The sequence below is a fragment of the Buteo buteo genome, chromosome 2, assembly GCF_964188355.1.
Source record: "Buteo buteo chromosome 2, bButBut1.hap1.1, whole genome shotgun sequence".
NCBI classification, from domain to species: Eukaryota; Metazoa; Chordata; class Aves; order Accipitriformes; family Accipitridae; genus Buteo; species Buteo buteo.
The window spans coordinates 58,087,675-58,113,053 of NC_134172.1; the positions used below are offsets into that span (position 1 = coordinate 58,087,675).

Below are 25,379 nucleotides of genomic sequence, written 5' to 3' on the forward strand. Positions count from 1 at the left end.
TGCTACAACATGAGACCAAATCCTTTTACATAATTTTAAAAGTACTTTTACCACTCCTTTTTATGGTATCATCACCTCGGGGCTTAGGTAATGAAAAAAATAGGCTTACAGCCTCGGCTGTCTGAACAAGCGGCAGAAGAAAGGGGGAAACGAGAACATGGGTTCAGTATTCCCTTTTGGTCTTCAGACAAGCCAGCCTTGCAGACTGCCTGTTTTGCCTATTTGAGCTATGCTGGGCTGAGTCAGCAGAAAGCAAGTGTGATGTGGATGACAGACCCGTAATTACAACACGTGAATCTGTGCCTTTACTGCCAACGGCAACATTTCAACATTTGCTACGGATACGTAAGGCTTTACTTTATGTAAAATACCGATTCTCAGCATAGGCTGAGTACGGGACCCTTTGCTCCCCTCCAACGCGTTACAACCCTGACCTCTCACGAACTCTCCGGTGGCCGCTACTCTTACCGGCCTGTCACAGCTTACGTTACCGGCTAACGAAGATGCCCTTACCACAGCTGAGCGCCGCGGTCACGTCTTTCGCTAAACGGCCCTTCTCCACAGGCAGCACTCGGGCTCTCTGCCTGCCCCAGGCTCCCAACGCCCCCCCCGCAAGCACCCGCCCGCGCCAACCCTCCGACACGCGGGCGGCTGGTGGTGGGGGGGGTGTCATTTGAGGAGCTCGGTGCCCGCCTCCCCTCCGGCAGCCGGCGGCGGGGACTCCCCTCGGGCCCGCGACGGCGCCTCCCCGAAGCGGCAACGGCTGCGCGAGAGGACGCGAGGGGGCGGGGGCAGCGGGCGTGACGGCGCCGCGTTGGGAGCGCGCGACGATCCCGGAAGCGCGAGGCCGACGGGCGGCGGGCCGGGGCCACTCGAAGAGGCGAGGGAGCGCGAAGCTGCGGTGACGGCGGCGGCTGCCCGCCTCCCCTCGCCTGCCGCCCACCTCCTCCTCCCGCGCGGCGGCCATGACGAACTTCATCTCGGTGCAGCTGAAGAAGGCCTCGGAGGTGGACTTGGCCAAACCCCTGTGCAAGTTCATTCAGCAGAGCTACCCGGGCGGCGACGCCCAGGCCGAGCACTGCCGCGCCGCCGAGGAGCTCAGCAAGCTGCGCAAGAGCGCGCTCGGCCGCCCGCTCGACAAGCACGAGAGCGCGCTCGAGACCCTCCTCAGGTAGGGCCGGGCCGGGCCGCGCCGCCACAGGCCCCTCAGCGGCCCGCCGCGCCGAGCCCCGCCACCCCCCCTGTCCGCCATCCCTCCTGTCCGCCATCCCTCTCCTCTCCTCCCGCTTCCGGCGGGGCGGCCGCGCTCTTCCCCCCCTCCCCCGGTGCTCAGCGCGGCTGAAGGGCCCCTGCGGCAGCTCCGAGCCCAGGCCCGGGGCGCGGCGGAGCCGGAACCAGGTGCGGGCGGGCCCAGGTGTGGGCGGGGCGGGAGGGGGCGGCCGGGGTTGCCGGGCCGGTTCCGGCGGCCTGCCGGTGGCGTGCCCCCCCGCCCGCCCCCCCGCCGCGGGCCTGCTCCGGCGTCTTGCAGCGTCTTGCAGCATCCTGGAGTGTCTTGCTGCATCCTGGGGTGTCCCGCACCCCTCCTCACCGCCACCGCGCGGCTCGGGTGTTGGGCCTCGTGGGGTGTTGTGTGATGGCAGCGCGGGTCCGGCGGTGCGGCAGGCGGGCGGGGGGGTGGTCATGTCCCGATCAACTTCCCCTTCCGAGTGTTCGTAACGTGCCAGTCGCGGTTGGGTCTAGGTAGAAACGCCAGACTATTTCGCCTCTCAGAAGAGAGCAGGCGTGTCTTTTGTTTCAGAGTTACGTTTTGTTGTTACAGCTGACAGCTTTCTTTTCGGTTTTGGTTTTGGTTTTTTTTTTACTGTCATGTTTTCCTTTTGTTTTCTGTGTTTAGCAGCTTTCAAACGTATTTGCAAAGTCACATCCTTATTTTCTACTTAACATGTTTAGTTTGCTGTCAGAAAGTTTACTGGCGACTCAGTTGTGCTTGAGTTACCATCGGTTAGGTGAGCAAAAGATTAATCTGCGCCTTCTGCCTGGTAAACTGCCTAAAGCCTGCTTTAGGACTAACTGCTCCATCATCTACAAAAGCACTTGCTCTTTCTTGTCTCTCTAGAACATTTATGGATTGCAGTATTGACTTACTGTGGTAATCATGTTGCTCTGTTTCTCTCTGTTGGAAATATTTTGAGCCCATTTATTTGTTGCCCATCTATTCACTGAGGGAGCTGCGATTCATTCACTAAATTAATACTAAGTACACACTTCTATTTGCAAAGCTGGGATCAAAGATTTGCAGTACCAGAATATGAGTTTTTACATAGGGGCAGCAACTTGTTTTCTTTTTTTAAAGAAGGAAAAAAGATAGAGGGATTTTCTAGGATAGGGAGAAGTGATGCTTGTAGACATGACACATTTCTGTTATATCATGAACAAGTATAAATATATTTGATGTTGACTAGAATTTATTTATAAACTTAAAAAAATGAAGAGGAATGGAAGATAAACAAGTGACTGATTAAGGAGGAGGCAAGATTTGTAAAATGAGTTACTGATGTTTTTTGAGCTTATCAACCCTTCACTGGGTGTTTGGGCTATAAAAGCTATGACTACTGATCATGTTTTACAGTATCTTTGTAGTTTCCTGTTCTATTCCAATTGATTACTGTGTGTGCTTTTGAAGGTATTACTGTGTATGCCTTTTGAAGGTCAGGGAAATAACAAGCATCTGTGAACTAAAAGAGGGACTCTGCTAGGCAAATTGAAAGGTGTATTATTATCTTCCCCTGAACGCTGGGATTGAGCTTCCTTTTCTGATTGTGCCAATCAGGGATTTCAGGTAGAAACTAATGACAAACCTGTTTGGCCCAGCCACATCACATGACTTCACCCTACCTAACAGCTCTACACCGCCAAAAGAAGGCGGTGCTCTCTTCAGTTCTGGTCCTGTTCTTACGCCATTTCTGGAAGGCAAAAGGTGTACCTGGCTTTCTGACAGGTGAGCAACTTGAATGAGTTCAGTGGAAGGTCAGATGAACATCAGAGCTGGTGCAAAAGAGGATAAAAGTAGTGCTGCTGGAAGCCAAGGGGCTGAGTGGGACCTCCCTCTTTTAGTGCCAGCAGGTCATTAAATTAATTCAAGCCATAGTATGCAACTTCACCACAGGTCTTCTCACTGAGTACTGAAGGGAAACTACTTGCAGTTGCATAATCATGAGTTTTCCTTTTGAGTCAATTCCATATGCAGTGATCTGTTCTCTCTGCTGCTGATCAGTGATCAGCAGATGACTTCAGCTGGCCTGGTTGCTGTTGCAGTGGTCAGGAGGTGTTGAATGTGACTCTGCACCCATGACACCTTATGTGTGAGCATGAAGTGATATTCCTGCCCCACAGAAGCGCCTCTCATAAAACACCTGCTTTAAGTGTATCGTTTGAGAATATTTGTTCCCTTTACAGTGGAAGTGAGATAAGATCAAGGTCTGAATTAACTGTAAACTAGAGAAAATAAAACAATCAGATGTGTTTTCCCTTATCTCTAACAAGTTATGTGTGGTTTGTCCCTGTCTGAGCAGTTATATTCATTACAGTTGCTGGAAAATAATTCTGTTCTTATTCTGTAAGAATATTCTGACATATATTCTGCTAATACTCTGTAAGGCACAGTTACTTTAAAAAGTCAGAATGTCTGCGCACCCAGAAGTTTGAAGTGTCCAGCTGAGCTTATGATTGAAAGAGCACAAGCGCCTGTGTGCCTTTTATTTCCTCTGAAAATTCCCTTACTTCTCCAATTTCCAGTATTTTCCTGTTGCTGTTGCAGAATTGTACTCAGTCTTATGTTTAAGTAACAACTTTAGCAAGATGTTCGTTAAGGTTGGAGTTTAAAACTGTTTTGTTAGTGAAGCAAGGCTGGAAGAGCTAACTACAATGTGGATACCCTTTGCATACGTTGACTTCGTTGTGGCTTTTTATAGACCATAATACCTAGTAGTGCACTGTAGACCATTTAACTGTTAAGAAATGAGGGCTTAATCTTCTCTGATTAATCTAGGATTTGCCCACGGTTTTGTAATCTTTAGAAGCCTTGTTTTGCTGAGTAGTTATTGGAGATTTTTTTTTTTTTTAATGGAATGAATGAACTCGGGTGCAGCCCCGTTTCCTAGGCAAACACTGACCAGTAAGGCTTTGAAGGCACGTGGCATGCTGTTAGACGGATGAATGGAAATGCTTCTCTTGGAGAAGTATTTGAGGTACCCAGTGAAAAGGGGCACAGTGTAATTCGGAAGGACCTCAGCCTGCTTCCAAGCTTTCTTTGTTTTGTGAGAATCTTGAGTGCTCTGAAGGTGACGTAGGTGAGTACAGATGTTTCCCCTTAAATTCTGTCATAGCAGATTTGATTTAGTGTTTCTTTTTTTCTTCTAATTATAGCTTCAAGGGGTTTCTTGCTTCCTCTTGTAATGTTAAAGATAGCCTGGACTTGATTTCTGTTTTCTGGAGGGATGGCATAGTGGTGTGAGCTTAATTGGTTTAATTTTGCTAACAACTCTTGCAGTTCTTAAAAAAAAAAAAAAAGAAAAAAGAAAAAAAAAAGGGGTGTGGTGGTGGTGGGGTGTGTGTATGGTTTTATTTTGCATGGTCAAATTCTCTGAGGGCTGAAAGTTGCAGTTCTGGTTTCCAGCTGTGAGTTCAGGACTCCAGTTCTTATGTAGAAGAGTGAAGACAGATCTTTTTCTTTATGATTCTTTGAAGGAGGAACTAGATTTGAGGTTCTTAATGCAATACATATAATTTAATTAAATTGTAACTTAAACCTTGACTTCCAGCTCATTTGACTACTGTAACTCATTTTTACTAGCATTTAGGAGTGTGTAATGTGTGTTTTGGGGAAAGATTGCTGTACTTCGAGAGCTAAATCAGTGTTGCTGACATCTGCTCTCCCTTTCATTGCTGTAATTGGAACTGGGGCAGTTGGTATGTTTGCATGTTTTCTGTAGTTCATCACTCTGGCACAGCCAAACACATAACGCTCATCTGTGTTGCGTGGGGTCTTCTGTTCTTTGTGTCTTGATAGTTAGGTTACTGTAAATTTTGTTTTAAATAACACCTTTATGTTTACCCTCATCAACTTGTGCATCAGATGTGGACTTCCCTTTGATATTTATTTTCTGTCTCTGTACTGGTAGCTTTATGCAATTATATGGTTAAGTCTTTGTTTACCATTTTGGTGTATGTTTAGTTATGTATACCATTATATTTATACATGTTTAGCTACTGCTAAACAAAAGTAAATGATTTTACTGGTTTTTTTTGGTCTGCAGAGTTTTAAAGAGCTGTTAAATCTTGAGTAGAATTTCAAGTTCTTTAATAAAAAGAAATGACATCACATGCTTAAAATCGTGAAGGGAATAGTAACATAAGTTCTGAACTTGTTTAAAACCAACCAAATAAAAAGCCTTGTGTTCTTGGTATTCATTGATGTTAATGCAGCAATGTACATATTTGGGAGGAACATACACCTCCTCGGCTTATTTTCTTTTTCTTTGTGGTTCTGTTGACATACGAAGAATAGTCTGTTTGCAAGCACCCAATGCTTAGGCGTGCCCGACTTCAGAAGGACATTTAACAAGCTGTGCTTCTTGACTCTACCCTCATGGCAGATGAGGACAGGGTAATCGTGGAATGTGGGAAGATGACTCAGCTTTAGTGGTGGCTTTTGGTTAACAAATTGAGGCAGGAGGAGACAGCATGGAAAGTTTCGTTTTCTTTGTGATACTACAATGAAGGAGGTGCATTTAAATATATTGGTTGCAGTGATCTTCAGTGCTAGGGTTTTGGGTTTGGTTTTTTTTTTTTTAACTATACCTTTTACATTCTTGGTGAGTTGTTAAAAGTAAAAAGTAATCTTGATTAAACTGCTGTCACAGTAAATATCTGCAGACTTTTTTGTTTTTTTTAACCTTAGGAGCAATTTCTTTCAACTCAATTATTAGTGGAAGTCCTCCTGGGTTACTGTTGCAGATTATTGTAGCTTTTGATATAGCTTAGTATATTGTGTCTTAAATTGCAGTGGCTCAGTTGAAGTCAGAAACATCTAGTATTATATACATTGGCAGATATAATTCACTGACGAATATGCTAACACTATATTTTTTATTGTTGTATATGACTTTTAAAAATGCTTCTTGAATTTTTAAACAAGTACTTATTGCCTGCAGAACATAAGCCTTGTACATCTGCTTCAAGTCTAGATCAATAGTGATTAATATTTAATAATGTAATGTAAGGAAACAGGAACAATGTTAACCCTGTTTCACAGATTGTGAAACTCATTACTACAAGGTGTTTTGTATATTGAGAATATAAATTCTTAAAAAAAAAGAATTTGACCAATATAATGTTGGGTCTATGCCCCTATGGCAAGTGCTACAGGAAGAGTATAGGAAACGGGCTTCACGTGTTATGTGTTCTCAGCAGTTAGCAGTTTAAAAGTTTTCTGTTCTGCATCCAGCCTGTCATGTTTAACAAGTGGTGCAGGTGTAGGGTACAACTCTGGAGAACTTTGAATTGCTTAACTGTTGCCTGGATAGACTGTGTGAGGGACTATGCTATATTTGCTGTATTATCTTTCTGGCATTCTTTCCTAAACATCTTCCACTGTGAGTAGACAAAATATTGGCACAGCGAAACTTGTGATTTTAATTCACTGTGACTGGTACAACATACTCTTACTGAAAACTAAGCTTACAATTCAAAAATTTTATCAAGGATTAGGCTCTCCAGTTGATATTGTGCAAGGCAAATGGGATCTATTTCGAAGACGTTGAAGTTTAAACAGATGATTCAGAAATTGTAGGGGAGCGGGATATAACGTTCAGATCAAGAGAGAGCAGTGTAGCTTGTTAATATTATGTTAAGTGCTGTACTTAATTTACTTTCGCAGCATGACTTAATGTCTGATGTTCTCTTCGTCTTCCTGTATGTATGTATACAGGGTCTCCTTTGCATGACATTCTTTTCTAATCCACCCTCCATCAGAAAGTGGAATGGGTCAGCTTTATCTGTGATACTCTTCTACTTCTGATTGAGACAGGGTTTCCACATTATCTGTGGAAGGCTACCTCCTATTGAACTTGTTTGTCTACTAAGAAAATCCCTTTAGGCAGAATTTCTGTCTGTCCTGCAAATCCTCCGTAGTTATGAATGAGCTTCACAATTTGTGTGTGGGATATTTGCACCCTTTTCCTTACATGCCAGTGTAAGAAACAAAACTCTTAATTTGTTTTTATCTAATAGCTATTTCTCTCTCTTTTTTTTTTTTTGGTAGATACTATGATCAGCTGTGTTCAATTGAACCAAAGTTTCCATTCTCTGAAAATCAGGTAAGATGACTTATCAAACCATTAAACTGAATCATGGCACCTACGATGTATGACTTCCAAGCCTGTATCTAATCCACTAAACAGTATTTCTCTTGGGCAAATCATTTAATCTCTTTGAGCCTTATTTTCCTAATCTCTGTTTATTTTCTAGTCAGTGATCATGTATAGTCTGTACTGAAACTTCACCTCTAGTGGCCATAATTGCCTTTGTTTTACAGATCAGAAATGTTTTTACTTTGGCTAGTGGTCACTGTGGTGTAGGTCAGAAAGAGTTGCGTTGGGCTGATTGCTCTTTAACTCTCCTTTTTCCAGGAAGTTTATTTCATACTATTTTCTAAAGGCTTTTAAAAACATAATTTCTATGGGAAAACCTTCAGTAACGGATGGAATATGATACTTGTTTTTTGAAGTAGAACAGATGTTTCATTCACAACAGCTGACAGAATTAACCCCCCTTAAGAGCTTACCACTTAATTCCTGCCTCTGCATCTACAAGTGGCATAATTTTTATATAGATGTAGTGTTCATTAAGTTTGGGGTTTTTTTCCTGCCATATTTCTTTAGAATCCTGTCTCAGAAGAAATTCAGCTTAACTCCTGCCTATTGAAGTCTTCCTCAGGTGGAGACTGGAACAGATCTTTAGGCTCCTGTATTTTGGTGGAAAAGATGTAGGTTTTCTTTGGATGTGTTTACAAATAGGACAGAATTTACATTTCTTTCCTGATCAAGTCATATTTAAATGGTAATGTTATTATTAAAAGAAAAAGTTTCTTTCAGACTTACAGGTTACAAGTGAGGGAATAGTTTTAATGCAGTTCAAACTGATTTGAGTTTTGCATGTAGCTGCATTCACTTGTAGCCAAGAATTGCGCTTTGGTTTTTAGCGTGCAAATGTTTTGCTACGAGCATCTGCAAACCCCGAGACATGGAAAACTGAAAAACTTTAAGAGCAAGTTCTGCAGATCTGTAAACTGTTCCATCAAAGAGAAGAAGTAGTCAGTGAAAGCAGCAATGAACAGCTGGGGGCCAGAACTTCCTGAACTAGAGTTGCTGCTAGAGGAAAATACATTATCAAGCAGTACTGTGTTCTTTCTGAAGTTATTCTTCCCAACCACTTTAAACCGAGGAATTTTGATATCTTTTCTGGTTTTATACCAGTTGCCTACAACTAGTTTGATCAGCTGAGTAAGGAATCAAATTGTGGAACTTCAGCGCAGATTCTGTGAAGTATTTGCATTGTCTATGAGATATATGCTGGAAGTGGAATATAAAACACAGTGGTTTTTACCCGTATTCTCTTCCCTGAACACATTTGCTCGTAATGCTGCTATTCGTTTCACTCAAAGTGATTGAATTTTGGTATTATGAAACAGTTCCAAATATGCTAGTAATTTGGAACAGTGGAAACTGCTTGGTTGGGTGGTTTCCTTTAGCTGTGACTGTACCAGACTGTCGGACTTCTTGGGAGAGGACTATCTTGGTTTGGAAATAAATTTATTTGTCACTCAGAATATGAGCAGAGCTGAAAGATTGAGAATTTCTGTCTTGTCTGCTTGAAATGTTTTGAGCAAACTAACAGGAAGGAAAAAAAGGAGAACAGATTTTTTTTTTTTTTTTAAATAACATTTAATGATTTCCTGAAACTTCCAGGATGTTTGTAATGTTACAAGTGAATTAAATGTTTTATGCGATTAGAATATAAAAGGATAAATATGTGAATTTGGGATATTTTCTGAAGAGTTCATATTTAATTTCAGAGATAAAGATCTTTCTTCTTCACAACTTTCAGGTCTGTGTAACATTTACATGGAAAGATGCTTTTGATAAAGGATCACTTTTTGGAGGATCTGCCAAATTGGGTATGTGAATGTACTGAAAGTGCAAGTATTAATGATACTAGATTTTGGGAATATTTTTATAGAGCTGAATTGTTAATAGTCTCTCTAGTATTCTCAACATAGCTTTCAAATGAGTTCAACTGTATTGGTAACAGATTAATCACTTCAACATTGGTGAAGAATAAATGGGCCCCAGGCAAAGAATTTCTATAAAATTGAGGTTTAATACTAGTTTTCCAGAGGCACAAACAGGGACAATTCTGCACTGCAAATTCAGGATCATTACATGAATTTGGAACACTTGCCAATAGAGAAACTAAGACTAAATCCTTTTGAGTTAAGTGAGGAGTTGTTCAGTCATGTGTCATCATTCTTTAGTGTTTCTATTTATACCTAAGCATTCATCACGACTAGCACTGCGAGACAACCATTGCAATTTTTAAGCTTCAATCAAAGCCTGAAAAAATGTTAGAGTACTTACTCTCTTTTTAGGTTTTTTAAAGTTTCTCTGTCCTTAAAATAGCTCTCTGTTAGCAACTACTGAAAGTCATTGCAGTTTTCCATGTTCTGAATACACCTGCTAAAGCTGTGCTTGTGTGAACTACATGTGTAACAATACACCACATTCCCATGTGTAAGCAGGTGGTGCATACCTTTCCTTGCTTTGTTTTCTAAGAAGTCCTTCCGGATCATTGGAGACCTTCCTGAAGATACTGTGTTTTTTCTCAGAATTTGGTTGGTTCTGTCTTCTTTGGGACTAGCATTTCACGATGATTGAACCTGTTTCATAGTAAAGTTTAGAATATTTAATTATGATTTAAACATAGTTCGTGAATCACCAGAGATTTATAATAATTGTGAGAAAAAGAATTGGTAATCATAATGTTGATGATTATCCTGACAATTTGAACAAATGTGATGTTACAGCAGCTTGAGGAAGCTTGCTTGTTTGCAAGTTAATTATATACTAGTCTAAATAATCTGAGGCAGGTGGCTAGAGATTTATGCGACAATCCATGTGAAATATCAAAGAAATTCTTAACTGAGATGTGAGTAACACTCAGTTAACAAGCAATGGAAAAAATTTTATTTTGAAACTTTAAAGCAGATCTTAGTGCAAAGAAAATAACAAAAGGAGTCTTTTAGTATATATCTTTACAGTGCTGTATCGCAGTTTATCCAGATGCTGCTCTCCAGATTAACTATAGTGTGTGTGTGTATCTCTTTATTTCAGATCAGAATTAGCAGTGGGGTTTCTCAGTGTAAAGCAAAATTTCCATGTACTAAGGGAGAAGAATTTCTGTTGACATCTAAGAGGAGGCAATCCTGTCTCCAGATGGAAATTCAATGTAAAACTCCTTTGACTTCCATGGGGCCAAGATACAGGGGTGTGACTTGAGAGTTCTGGCTCTCGCTGTGGTGGCAAACTCTTTTCTTCCCATCTTCCCCTGAATCCCAAGCCTGTATCACAGGGGTAGCTGACAGATACTGTGGCTGCTTGAAAAGTGACCCAGTTCACAGCATGGCATGTAATCTGAAATATGTTGGCTTAAGTTAATAGGTAGAGCTATAAACAGATGAGTCTGAGGAAAATCTATATTGCTAAGCAGCTGTTCTCACTGTAGTAAATCACACTTGAGATGCAGTCCAGAGTATAAAGTAATTCTGCATCTAAAATAATTTTGCACTTCAGAAACTTTAAAGCCATATTTTCGTTCTTTTTTTGTGTTTAAGTCTTTTGAATGATGTGTAAGTTGTGCAAGATCTTTTTAGAAAAAATCTGGGAGATAAACTACAGAAGAGATGATCTAGATAAATGACTATTGATGAAAGACAGTGATTGTGTAACTCTTCTCTCAAGGAAAAAAATGGGAAAAATGGCGTGTCAGATTTATGGCTGCTTGTCTGAAAATTTAGTGCAGGTCAGGGAGTGTGAACGTAGAAACTTCAGAGATAGGTTAGATAAATATGTAGCTGTATAAGGAGGCTGGATGTTGGTGAAATGAAACAAATGTGCCTCTTTAGTACTTTCATATTTTAAGGATAACTTAGAAGTTGTACCTGGGTTTCTGAAATTGAAAATTCACTAGTTGAGTTTTCTGTATTCTCCAAGAGGAGTGTCTAGACACTTTTTAACAGTAGCAGGAAACTAATATCTGCTGTCTTTAGATTTTCCAGCACTTGCATATGGCCAATAACCTTCTGAAAGCAACTAATAGATTCAAAATGGTTCCTGTTCAGGTGTTACTGATTTCAGAAGTGTGGGCTCCATCCTCTGGGACTGTGAAGTATTACAGGAGTTGAGTCTGGACAGGCTACTCTGCTGTCTAGTGAGCACAAGTTTTAGTTAAGTAAATCCTTAGCTGTTTCAGTACATGTACAACGAAGATGTTTGTCAGCATTTTCAGTCTGAAACAATAGCTTTGAGAGGCAAAAAGTTCCCTGCATTTCAATAGATAGTAAGAGCACGTAAAAAATCTTTGGCCTCAATGAGAGAAGAGTAGTTAATCTTGCATTCAAGATACAGTAGGAGCCTGTAATTGGGCAGTTATTGCAAAGTGATTAATGCATGGAAGTTCTTATTTCAGATTATCCTTCAGTAATTTGTGTGTTTCTGTATCTTCAGGAGCCAAAAAGCTGCACTCTAGTTAGAAAGACTTTCAAATTATTTTGTGTATTGTGTAGATTTTCATACTACCGCTTTTATGCTTTATGCCGCTTTCTGTGGTTCATCACGTGGAAATGCTTTGTGGAAGTACTAAATGAGACTATGTAAAGCCTTTTGAATGAAGATGACTTTGACTTTGAAAGTTCAGTATGATTGGTGTTTTAGGTTTTTTTTTTTGGCTTGAAACTGTTGATCTCTTTAAGTACAGGAATTAGTAGTGTTGGCCTCATCTGTAGGATGCTAGAGTACTGAAGTTTATTTTCTTAACAGTATGGGTAACTGTCTGTCTTGATTGCAGCTCTGGCAAGTTTGGGGTATGAGAAGACGTGTGTTTTGTTCAACTGTGGAGCATTGGCAAGCCAGATTGCAGCAGAACAGAATCTGGATAATGATGAAGGTCTAAAAGCTGCAGCTAAGCACTATCAGGTACAGAGGCTCCCTGCTTATGCTTAGGAATTCAGAATTATTAATCTTAGAACATCAAATAAGTATCTTTCAATTTTAAAGCTATATATACACATAAATAAATAAATATACACATACACGCACACATATTTTCCCCCTCTTAATTGTAAAGGTTGGTTGGCTAAGTACCTGGTCTTGGCTCACATTTATTTACCAGCTTTGAAGGATTTAATTCCAGTTTCCCATACCCCTTCCCCCAAGTGTGTTGCTAACTAGTAACCTTCAGCTTAAGATTTAATAATTTTAGCTAGTATAAATTTTAGTTTTAACAAGTTATACAATAATAATCTCTTTCTTCTTTGTGGAATGCATTAAAATTTCCATGTTCTTATGCTGTTAGGTGTAGCCCATATACTGTTACTTACAGTCTGTCTTAATAAATGTCTCGGTGTAAGTGGCTTCAAGAACAAGAAGTAACAAGGAATCTTTTTTAGTGGCTAAACAATAAATGGGAGACTATATACCAAAAAAGCCCCCCTTTCTTTTTTTAAATTGTTGTATGTATTATATTTGTAGGAGAAAAAATATGTTTGGAAACATGAATGATAATACGTTGTTTTGTTTTACTTAGTTTGCAAGTGGTGCTTTCCAACACATTAAAGACACAGTTTTGTCATCCTTGAATCGAGAACCTACAGTGGACATCTCTCCAGACACAGTTGGAACTCTCAGTCTTATTATGTTGGCTCAAGCCCAAGAAGTCTTTTTTCTGAAAGCTACAAGAGGTATATCTTAATTTTTGGCTTGTATATTTACGTGCTCATTACAACTTCCACAAAAACTTAGAAGTGTTTTAAGTTAATAAGAGCTTGTAAAGGGCCATTCAGAAGTTTTTATTTTTGCCTTTACTGATTCTCCACACCCCCCTCCCCCCCCAGCTTTGCAGGTCATTGAACACAAACTACAGATGCCACTTAAAAATTTGTCTAAGGTTCACCTGACAGTGTAGCTGTCCCATTTGCCTTTCCTTTCTTTTTATGTCCAAAACTATTAGTCTTCATCTTTACAAAAGATTTTGCTGGTTTATATTTTTTCCTTTTCCCCCTTGAGAACAAAAGGCATTCTCTAAAAGAACTGAGAGTACTAGAAATGGTGCATAGGGGTTTTACCACTACTCCCCTCCTCCTCTGTCTGGGGAATGATTTAATGAGAATTCGGGAAGAAAGATCTGACTGTGCTAGGAAACAAAGGACATTTCCTAAGAGTTTAGGGGAAACAAATTCTGTTTGATTGCTCCTATTTTTAAGAGAGGAACTCTTTGACCCAGTCTAACTTTGACAATGCCCTGTTTATCTCAATGTGAAATTCTGCAGGTGGAAGACAGAATTATGTCCCTAACAGTTAAACACTGATTGTGAAATACTGATTCGGAGGCTGCACATTTTAATACAACTATTAAAGAACACATGCTTCAAAGAATTTTCCTGTGGAACAGTACTGTCTTTGGTACCAGATCCCTTACTCATTGCTATTCTGCTATTCTCTCTGTATTTACAAGAAGTTGTGCATCTAGAAATTGCAGATATCTAAAAGTAGAACTATGGACATAGAGGTCATGTGATTGCCCACCAACTCCTCTCTCTCCCCATGTTGTTTGGAATACAATGGAGGAACACAGGGGTTATCTTAACTGGAATGTTTCTTCTCTTCACAGGGAAAATCCCTGAAAATTATTGCAGCCTTCCTGCCTTTAGGAGAATCTCAGTGAGAAACTATTGTCCTTCAGCCAACTGATAAATTGTGTTTATGTTCTTTATCATGCTGGTAGCAGTATTTTAGTCTCTGGCTATTTGGACATTGCTTTGAAATAAAGTTGTATAACAAATTCCTGAGACTTTCCTTCAGAGCAGGAGCAGATGCTTACCTCATTTTGCACGGGAAGTAGATCTTTCTGTCACCTTCTTGATTTCTTATTATTCAAAATGTGAAAAAGATAAAGCAAGGCTGAGCCAAAACCCATGAACTGAAGATTTTGTGGCTACTCCCAAGACCACAAGTCTGCCAGTGTTAGAAGGACAGTAAGGTTAATAATCATCTGACTATGGAGGCTGTAGATTTTGTCAGAAGTAGAGAGGTTCTTCTTCCTGGCAGGAAAGACATTTTATGAAGAATCATGTTTGACAACATGATTAACTTCAGAGACCTATTTTTCAAGTGGAAATGCTTCTAAGTTTGATCTGAAAACTCAAATTGAGCTTCTTGCTGCATTTCTATTTACCTTACTTGCAGTCTTCTGGTTTTTCTCTCATGTGAGACAGGCTATTTAGCAGCTTACCAGCTGATAAATGTTATTTCTGATAGAACTGAGTTCATTCACAAGTTGAAAGAAAGCGGAAGTGTTTGGCAAAACCCAGATTGGTCAGTTAGATGTAACTCCGCTGAATAACTACAGATCAGTTCTTTAATTTCTGAGCCTGTGTTCTGTGTTCACCATTTGATCTCAAGGCTTGCAATATTTTAAAGATATGTGAGTAAAAACTAAAGCTTCTGAGGTGAAGGATCTCTTCTGAGCTATCTGCATGGACAAATGAGTCTCTAACATTTCCTTTATAATAGTTAATATGCCAATATTTTTTTTTTTTTCTTAAGAGCTCAGGCTCCAGGAAGGAAGATGCAACTACTACACACTAGGTGGGGCTAGTAGGACAGTCTATTTAGATTTTAATTGTTTTGGTTTTGTTAAATATTTAGTGCACTGGACAGAAACATTCTAGCAGAGAAGTAAGTTGCTAGATCTCATAAGCTCCTTTCATCATCTAAATCCTGTTCCACAGTGAAAAGGTCTTTCTGGCATACCTTAAATGCATTTACCTCATAGAAGGTAAATATATTACATCATAGCTCATGCCTGAAGTGTTGTTGGTAGATGTGTAAATATGCTGGAATAAACAGACTACTTGGGAATTCTTTTGATTTAATTTTGGCAATTAAGCATACTCTGCAGATTTCCTAATCTCCCCATACCCCCGCTTCATGCTCATCAGTCTGACAGTACATAAAAAATACCTGAGTCAGAAGATGCTTGTTTGTAAGGGCGGCTATTTAGAGTGGATGGCCAATGTTTGCATCGATTGTTTACCTTCTCGTGAAAGGCTGAATTGCTAGTGCAGGGCAGAGCTGATTATAAAAGGAGATAAGGATAGATGCAGCATGTTCCTATTTTAACAGTTTTGGCTTCAGGAGCAGGGTGAGGATGTGAGGCAGGGAATACTGCCACTGCTAGGCACATGTGACTCTGACGTGAAGTAGTGGATACCACTTGGAGAAGCTGTGGTCATTTATGTGTAGGAATGGTGTTTTTATACTCACTGAAAGCTAAATGGTGTGGACTGCCAAGGAAAGGACCAGTCCTTTCTCTTCTGCTGCACTTCAAATTTTTGAGAGTCCTGATGTGGAGCTGCATTAGAGAACAGATCCTGCTGAAAATTAACTATTTTTACTAACTATATTTCAGCTAAATTCTTTGACTATGGCTGCACAAATGCTTGTGCTGGCACAAGGGAAGGGCAGGGAACAAGCTGACAGAGTTAGAGTGGGACTGCAGCTTTTATTGGCAGCTTGCCATTGGTCCGAGGTAGAGCATCACTCTTAATCCCGCATAAATGCCAGCAGCTGCCAAAAGATTTCTTGTACAATTGACTGAACCTTCAGTGTCATGATTGAAGTAGAAAATCTGGAAGCTGCTGTTGGATGTCAGGAGAGAAGAATGAGATCCCACCTTTGAGCTATAATGGAAAGCTATGCGCTTAGAATGCAGTTGTTGCTGTTTGAAGATGGAGTAATTTACCTGTTTGCTTGTAAAACCGGGTGAAAATCATAACTGTTCTTTGTTTTTTCTCCCCTTCCCCCCCAGATAAAATGAAAGATGGTATCATAGCTAAACTAGCTAATCAAGCTGCAGATTACTATGGTGATGCTTACAAACAATGCCAATATAAAGATACTTTGCCCAAGGTTAGTAACTCTCATGGAAATAATCTGGGATCTGCTGTTATTGTGAATAACTGTTATTGTTTACAATGTACTTGATGAAATACACTTAAAATGTATCCTCAAGAGAAGTTGATGAATTGCTACATTTAAGGGAAATGAACCTGTAATTTGAAAAACAGTGAAGAATCTGGGAGGCAAAACATAGTGTGGTTTTTTAAAATAAGTAAAATCTTATTAGATGAAGTGTGTTTACTTGCAACACATTTCATTTAAAGTGGACTTGAAATGTTTATGATAGCACTTAGGGTGGCCTTCTTAATGCCTTACTAAATCTATTTTTCAAACTAATACTTTCTAATGGGGCTTAATTGGCTTCTAGTCTCAATGTTTTCATGTGAAACTTGTTCTCATGTTGACAGCATGAATAGAGTGGTACTGTTCACTTACTTGTTAATGAAAAACATGGCTGGAAGTCAGTAGGTATCCTCTGTCCTTCTGCCTGCCTTCTCTTCCTCCACCCAAAAGAATCTTGATGCTTGTAAATTATCTCAGTTTAGTCTTGACTGTTGATTTGAGTGCTGTTGGTTTTGGAAGTTGCAGAAGGATCTTTCTTCATGCTCTTTGAATATACATTTTATAACAAGTACTTAAAAATGAACAGGTTTTCAGTGTATCAAATCTATCAATTATGTTCAAATCATAAAATAGTAGAAAACCTTTTGTGCAGTGTTATAGACGCAGAAGTTGGGTAAGATTTACTTCTGGTATTGTTGGACTCCTGAAATTTTATCTAGCTAAATAGGAGATAGTCTTCCATAGTGCTTTTTCTGTGAATGTCCCTGAGAAGCGTTCCTTGCTGCTAATTTGCAGTTATTTTTCCTTTGTTAATAGTTTCAAAACTCTAAAATAACTATTCCAGCTTGCAGTGGTCTGTCTTGTTAAAAATAAAACGTGAAATATACTAGATTTACTAAAAACACACTGGAAAACTTACTAAAAAGACTTTTACCAGTGATAAATGGAAGTGGTTGATGTCTGGTCCTGTAACTTAATATGCAATCTTAGTCAAATAATTGCCAAAGAATTTGTTAAAGGTACTTTTATTCTCTCGGGGGCGGGGGGGAATCTGGTAATTCTGCCCCCCCCCCCCCCCCCCCCGGTGTCTAATGCAGAATAGAATCTTGATAATGGTAGGAACTGTATGGGTAAGAGCTATTGTATTAAAGTAAAAGCATGCATTTTTATTCTTAAGCAATGAATTACACAAATGCCTTAGTAGGCCAGTCAGTGACTTTTTGTATCTATTTTTGGAAGGAAAAAAAAAAAAAGTTTTTTGAAGTTAAATTGATATCTTGTTTGGCTGCAACTTGATAGAGCCTTTTATGTATGCACATATTTTCTCTCATGCTTTCTGTGGCATTTTACAGATTGGGCCAATTTCTCACTTAGGTATTACATTTATGATTGATTGCTGAGAGACAATGAGATAGAATAAAGCCATTGCTTTGTGTTTCATTGTTGTGGACCTTTCTAAGCCATAGATCTGCTCCCTGTTCCAGTTGCACAGTAATCTGTCAATTGATTATCTGAAAGAATGTAATAAGGTTTGCTGGTTCTGTGAGTTCAATGCCAGCTCTGAGAACAGTTACGTGTTTAGGACTGTGAAATAGAGGTTGACTTGATGCATCAGACTCCAGTTGCAAGGCCTCCCAGACAGCTTTTTCTTCCAAATTTACCCTTTTTTTTTTTTTTTTTTTTAATCTCGGGGTGGGGGGCAGCAAGTTTGCACAAATGTGAAGAAGCAGGTGTTTATATACTGAAGTCTTTAAAACATCACTCTGGTTTTCCAGTGCTCCTTGATTTAAGAAATAAAATAGTAAGGCCAAATCCTTGATCAAAGACCATGCCTATACTGTGGGCTGCAGCACAATGTTTTCTTCATGTCTTGGTTGGTACTCCTGCAAAGATAAGTGCTTTTATATAAAAGCCTAAAAATGACTTTTAAATCTTTTAAATTGCTTTCCATGTCAATAGTTATTGGTCATCTTTACTTGTTATTTGTATTTGTAATTTTAGAGTTACTTTCTTGATAGGCCTGCTGTTGTTTTAAGTGTAATTGCTTTGTTAAATTAAAAAAAAAAAAAAAAAAAGGTGCCTGTCTTCCCCCCCCTTCTCCTTCTTTTGAGAACACTGTCTTGGCTTTGTCTTGGGGGCATTTGGGTGTGTTCTTGCAACTATCCTTTCTAATATATGCATGCATTTCTAATCTTTGAAGTAAATGTTGTGACTTCATGGCTTGAATTTAAATTGTAGTTCATCTAAAATAATGGACACTAAGAATTTTGCAACAACAGATTGAAAAACGTAAGACTGGATGTAATCCATGCAAAGTCACGTGGTCTCTGACATTTACCTCTAATGTTTTAACCTATCTAAACCATTAATTGGGTGATTCTAATTTCCTTTTCTTCTTCCTTTTTCTTCCTGCATCCCATGTTGTCTGTGGTGGTTAATGTGGTTGGACTTTCCCCTGGTCAGTATTTTTATTTCCAGGAGGTGTTTCCCGTTCTGGCTGCAAAGCACTGCATTATGCAGGCCAATGCAGAATATCATCAATCTATCCTGGCAAAACAGCAGAAGAAATTTGGTGAAGAAATTGGGAGGTTGCAGGTGGGTAACTTTTTTTTCTTCTCTGAAGAATATGGGAAAACTTTAAATCCTGAAAAGCTAGCTCAGAGTTCTAAAATTCACATAACTAAGAATGAAAAGTATTAAAAAATTACAGAGCATGTTTATCACATGAATCAAATAATTAGCAGCTGCAAAGATGAGAGGTATCTCTGTAGCTTTTATAAAGATGTATTTTAATGATTTTGGGGCAGTTTGATACTGCTTGACATGTTAAATCTGTATCTTTACATTTGCATAAGCTTCTTATCTCAGTGTAGCTAATGTAACAGATTTGTTAATAAATTTTCCTAAGTAACATTAAAAAAAAAAAAAAAAACACACCAAAAAACCCCCCCCAAACGGCCCAAAAACCAAAACACAAAACCCCAGAACATTGAAATTCTGTGTGGTCTATAGCCTCTTGCAATCCTGATTTAAATCTGAATAATTTCTGAAAAATGAACAAACAGTTGTATTTTTAGTCTTTATAGATTTTTGCCTCTTTATCTGGTTCCTAGAGGGACTCAGTTATAGATGTTGTAATAAGTAAGGTCTTTGCATGTTTTAAGTAAGGTAGGGAAAAATGGCTAAAAATAACTCCTTTCTTGAAGTCCCCTGGTCCTTGGAGGGGGGGAGGGGGGAAGTGGTGTTTCAACTGACTTTGTAGGATCCATGTGCAATATCTCTTTATAGATACGCAGGAGAGTTGAGGGACTTTTATATGAGAGTATCACGGTGACATTTTGAAAGTTACCATTATGCATTTATTGACTTGGAGTGAGGTGGAGCTTGAAACTCTTTTTTTGTGTGCTTGCATGACAATCAAGTGCCTGTATGAATTTCTAATAGCAAGTTGTTATATTATGATTATATTACTAGGTGATAGATGGTGTATCTGTTTTTTATTCTTGAGTTTCAAATCTGCGCAGCAGAACTCCTTTTCTAGGACTGTACTGTAATAGAATATTAATGTCTTTTTTTTTTTTTTTTAAGTGCTCACCCTTGACAGGTCTGGGTATATCAAATTTACTATCATTTTTAAGTTGTATAGTAAATTAGCTTGTGTCCCTGATTTTTCTTCACGTTGTGTTACAGGAAGTATCCCTCCACGTTGAGTAGTTATGAGGAGTTAAAGTTTTGGTGGGTTGGGCTTTTTTGTGTTGTTGGGTTTTTTGTTTGTTTGTTTGGGGTTTTTTGTTTGTTTTGGTTTTGGGTCTGTTTTTGTTTTTTTAGTGAAGCCTGAGGGGAACTACTCTTATTATTACTTATTTTGGCACTGCTTCATGAACAGCATGTAGTGAGAAGTTAAAATCCTGTGTCTTATTTAATACACTTAGTAAAATGCAACTTAAATCCTGAAACTTAAATTCTGTTCTCCATATTTATTAAAATACTGCTTCCATCATTAATTTAAATTACAGGCTTAGTATCCCTTTTGAGTTTTTGAAAGATGCAGTTACTATAATGTAATACTCTCTTTTTATTTCCCTTTTTAAAAGCTAGAACAAAGATGGATTAAATGGGAGGGGAGATAAATTCTTCCAAATTAAAGTATATGCGCACACCCCAGTTTCTTCTCCTCTCATTTTCTGTTTTTGGCAAATGCTAGTTAGACTGTATTATTGTATCAAACCAGAACCACTGTTGTGTGATGTATGGCAAAAAATTTCAAGTGTACTTCACTTCTAATGTAGCTCAGGTTCCACATCACTATTCCAAGAAGTTTGAGTTTTTGAATTGTTGTGAATTTATGTAAACCTTGACTGACACTGCTGCTCAGTACTTTGTTTTTACACTTTCACAACACACTGTGATAAGGATTGAACAGATAAAATCAAAGGACAATGTTTTTTCTTGCATCTGTCCTGCAGTAAATTGGATGTAGGAAAACCGGGTACCTCAGGGGAGCATCTAGGCTTGAGCAGACAGAAGTGAAGAGACAGCAGACCTTGTATTTTATTTTAATTTGCAGTAGGATTCCAGTGTAATTTCTGTAGCTTCTGAACTCAAGGTTAGATGGGTGTTAGTGGCAGATGTGAAAAGCAGGACTCTGGCCTCTTCCTTCATGAATGTGAGCAAGGTTTGAGAAACAATTTGCAGTACCTGCAAAAGCAAGCTGTGGGTTTCATGAAACAACATGAAGATGACATGGTGGCATTTTGGGGGGATTTTGGGGAGTAATAGTGAAGCTATTGTGAGATGTTAACTTGGTTACTGTTTTTTTGTGTGTGTGTGTGTGTGTGTGTTGGGTTTTTTTGTTGTGGTTTTTTTTTCCTTCAGTGAGCTATTTTACTGAGTAAAATCTCCTTTTTCCTTTTTGATATGTAAGAGGGGAGAATATTTTCTTAAAGGAGAGAATATTGATCATATGCGTTGGCAGTAGTCGCTTGGCTAACTGGGAAGCTCAGCTGTTTTCCTAAGAATATATGAAATGGAGAAAGAAAGAAAAGTTATTATTTTAACTGTATTTTTATTTCTTTTAGCATGCAGCAGACTTGGTGAAAACAGTGGCATCTCGTTATGATGAATATATAAATGTTAAAGATCTGGTTGACAAGATCAACCGTGCACTTGCAGCTGCTAAAAAAGACAATGACTTCATTTACCATGACCGGGTTCCTGACCTGAAAGATTTAGAGTCCATTGGAAAAGCCAGTCTTGTGAAGTCTACTCCAGTTGTTGTTCCCCTCAGCCAGAAATTCACTGGTAAGCAAAGTGTGTGGAGCACACAGGGTAGTTGTTACCTTGTGAAACACATGGCCACTGAAGTTCATTTGTACCATTAAAAAGTAAATGTTTCCTTTTGAATTGTATTAAGTATACAGCAGTGTTTTTGAAAGTGCTATTTGCCCTCTTGTTTGTTGTTCTACTACTTGATAAAAAGTACGGGAAGAATAAACCACAGGTTGAAAATCATTATCTGCAGTGTGCTCTTCTCTTAAAGATTTTCTCAGATTATCTCAGCAACTGTATTTTCTATATTAAACCAACCTTTTTAATTTCAGAAAGAACACTAATAAAAGGGAAAATTAACAAATTGTACAATTTTAACTAACCTAGTTGCTGACCTTCCATAAAGCTGAAAAATTTCAGTTTGTTGACTGTACAGGGGAGTTCTGAAAAGTGATCCTCTCTTCCCTTTCTCATGTTCTTCCTTTAAAAAAGCAGAATTAGAAATGAAGCTGTAAGGAAAATCTGATTTGTAATCCTACAGTTCTTTTAAATATAATGCCTTTAAATTATTTCTAAATTAATTTCAGTCTTAAAAACTGAAATCTAATCTAAAGACCTGTAGAAATAGATTTTATTTTTTTTTAAGACATCTTGGGGAGTGGGGGAGAGTAGCTTAAACTGTTTAGATCAGTCTCTGTAGTACAACCTGTACAAAAGAGCTGTGAAGATGTTTGTGTCCTTTTATCTTCACAGTACAACCTGAGTAATTTATACTACTTTAATTGCAGACCTGTTTGAGAAGATGGTTCCATTGCAAGTTCAGCAATCTGTGAGTGTTTATAACCAGAGAAAGGCAGATCTAGTAAACAGGTTAATAGCCCAGATGAGAGAAGCCACAAATCTGGCAAATGGGTGAGTATGCCTGCTGCTTAAATTTATCAAGAGGAGTTATGGAACAGCCTATAAACACTGGTTGCCTTGCAGCTTGCAGACATCCAGAGAACAGCAGTGTTTTTTTATTACTGTATGGTAGGCTGGCAAACTTAAGCCATAGCAGGGGTATTTAGAACTACTTTTCTGCAGATGTTAAGACTGAAAGCATATTAAGAACAAATAGTATTTAATTTTCTTCAATCTTTCCTCATTTTTTAGGAGTCTGACACTGCTCAGAAAAACTTCCAGTTCCATTAATCTACAAGGATTTTCACATTCCAATGGTTGGCTTGGTTGTGACTCAATACATGATATTTTGTCTCAAAAAATGTTGTTCTTTAAAATAAATAATAATAAAACAATTTATATCAACCTGAAAGATAGGAATGTAACTCAAGGCAGTTGTGACTATCTGGTAGATAAAGAACCTACTGAAAATGTTTGCCATATTTTGTAAGTGCTAAAAGACTATGATTTGTTCACCTTTTAAGAGCTTTGAAACTTGTTTTTGGTGAGGTATACACTAGGAATAAGTTTAGTGTTTTCAATTTGAACTTTCTGTCCAGGAGTACATTATATTCTGCATTATAATTGACTGTGTGATTGTTTGGATGGCAGTGTTATTTACAGGATAAAACGATCTAAAACTACAAACAAGTTGCTGTTTAACATGTTGACTTTTTCAGTGTGTTGGCTTCCCTCAATCTTCCTGCTGCTATCGAAGATGTGTCTGGTGATACTGTTCCTCAGTCTATTTTGAACAAATCTAAGTCTGTGATCGAACAGGGAGGAATTCAGACTGTTGATCAGCTGATCAAAGATCTGCCTGAACTGCTACAAAGGAACAAAGAAATTTTAGATGAAGTAAGCTCAGCAACCGCTAACACTAAAACATTCTTAAAAAAACATCACCACTGCTTTTTTTCTCTTTAAATGACAATAGAAAAAGTGCACAATTATCCAAAATGCTTGTAAGTTTAATAGCACCTTAAAAATATGCCATTTAAGCATTTAGTCCATACAAAAACCGTTCTGTCACATGTGGATGTTCCCTTACAATTATTTTGTTTTTAAAATTGTTGGGGGGGGAATTCTAAAGAAATTTGGGCGATCTGTGCCTTTCATGCCTGTTTTTTATTTGCCAAATTAAATTTATAAAGGATGTATAAGCATTCTTTGTATTTTCTACACTAGCTGTATGTTTTGTAGCTATTTCATGTTTAGAATGGCTTATAATGCATGTAACATTTTACTTCTGTAGTCACTAAGATTATTAGATGAAGAAGAAACTACAGACAATGACCTGAGAACAAAATTCAAAGAACGCTGGCAGAGAACGCCATCCAATGAACTCTATAAGCCTTTAAGGGCAGGTAAATTTCATGTTTCATGCTTTGGATTCTGGGGATGCTCTAAGAATGTCCATTCTCATTGTGTAAATTAAAGTAGTTTTCAATGCTCTGGTATTATCTTTAAATATACAAATTTCAGTTTAAGAGAGGTTATACCAAAATATCTTTGTTGCTATCTGCACCATTGTTTGGAGTTGAGAGATGATGTGATAGCAGAGAATTTGCTGCTGCTTTTGCACCCCTGGAGTACACATGCATGCTAAAGTTTCAGAAAGCATGTGCAATGAAAAATGACTGCTCTCCTAAGAATCTGGTTGCAGTTACCCCTTAAATACTGTAGTTGTTTTTTTCTTTGTATATTAACATTTGTTTGTTTGTTTATTTCCCATCAAGGTGTTTGATTTGGTGTTTTGGTTTGGTTTTTTTTCCCCCAGCAGTTAGTCATACTACTTAGAGCCATCACTACAGCATGTTTCTGTGCACTTGATATGTGTTGTTTTGAAGCTAACAAGGAACTGATACCACTGCCTTAGTTTGGCAAAGTTACAGGTGTTTAAATCTGGGGAGTAGCTCAAACAAGTGTTCATTCATACATTTTTGTATGCTTCTTTGCAGAATTAATATAGGTGCCTAGTTTATGCAGTATTTAAAACATAACTTAGAACCTTAAGTTTTATTTATAAGTCTTAATAACTTCATAGTGGGAAGGCTTATAAAAATATATGAAGTCTTGCTGAAAAGCATGAAAACGGCTCTGGTGCAAGACTTGGCTAAAACTTTTTGAAAGAATATAACCACCCATTTTTTCCCTCCCACCACCAGAGGGAGCCAATTACCATAACATTTTGAATAAAGCTGTTCAAGCAGATGGACAAGTGAAAGAGCGCTATCAGTCTCACCGGGATACGATTGCACTTCTGTGTAAGCCAGAGGCAGAACTCAACGCAGCCATTCCTTCTGCCAACCCAGCAAAAACATTACAAGGAAATGAGGTAAAGCATCGAAATTTGTCCCTATTTTGAATAGAAGTGCTATTTGTCGAACAAAATAAACTTACATGAATTGGTGTGGAAGCTGATCCTTAGCTGCTCTTATTTCTGTCACAATGGATATAGGAGGTAACTAACATTTGGAAAAGAGGATGTCTTTTCATTTAAAATCTGCTTGATGTGACCAAGTTCAATCTTCATGGACAGTGAGACTGGTTGAGTATTATAAAAGGAGCAATACTTGATGAATATTTTTGTTGTGTAGGGTGGTGGGGTGTAGTGCTCAGGTTCTTGGGACAATTGGGCAATGTCAGAGACATGGCCCAGCGTTTTAAAGTATTAGGCAATTACACCAACTTGCTTCCCAATAAAGTCATGGCTCACCTACAGCAATATGATTGTTTTTCTCATAGGAGTGATTTAAAGTCAGTGTTTTTGACTGCCATTTTTAGAATATCCTATTTGAAGGTATCAGATCAGTT

The 25,379-nt window shown here is 38.7% G+C and overlaps 1 protein-coding gene across 2 annotated transcripts in view; it reads left to right on the forward strand.

Annotated features, from left to right (window-relative positions):
- The first annotated feature begins 825 nt into the window (after positions 1-825).
- The window catches only part of PDCD6IP (programmed cell death 6 interacting protein), a 32,559-nt gene continuing 8,005 nt past the window's right edge, over positions 826-25,379 (forward strand). Inside the window, exons 1-12 of one of the 2 annotated variants that reach the window (XM_075056256.1) lie at positions 826-1,171; positions 7,322-7,376; positions 9,166-9,235; positions 12,181-12,308; positions 12,919-13,072; positions 16,201-16,301; positions 18,819-18,950; positions 21,434-21,656; positions 22,412-22,535; positions 23,243-23,420; positions 23,818-23,929; positions 24,731-24,900. In XM_075056256.1, the coding sequence (XP_074912357.1) occupies positions 966-1,171; positions 7,322-7,376; positions 9,166-9,235; positions 12,181-12,308; positions 12,919-13,072; positions 16,201-16,301; positions 18,819-18,950; positions 21,434-21,656; positions 22,412-22,535; positions 23,243-23,420; positions 23,818-23,929; positions 24,731-24,900 (1,653 nt within the window). In that variant the 5' untranslated portion in view covers positions 826-965. The remainder of the gene's footprint in view (positions 1,172-7,321; positions 7,377-9,165; positions 9,236-12,180; positions 12,309-12,918; positions 13,073-16,200; positions 16,302-18,818; positions 18,951-21,433; positions 21,657-22,411; positions 22,536-23,242; positions 23,421-23,817; positions 23,930-24,730; positions 24,901-25,379) is intronic. The other variant, XM_075056265.1, reaches the window with a different exon arrangement.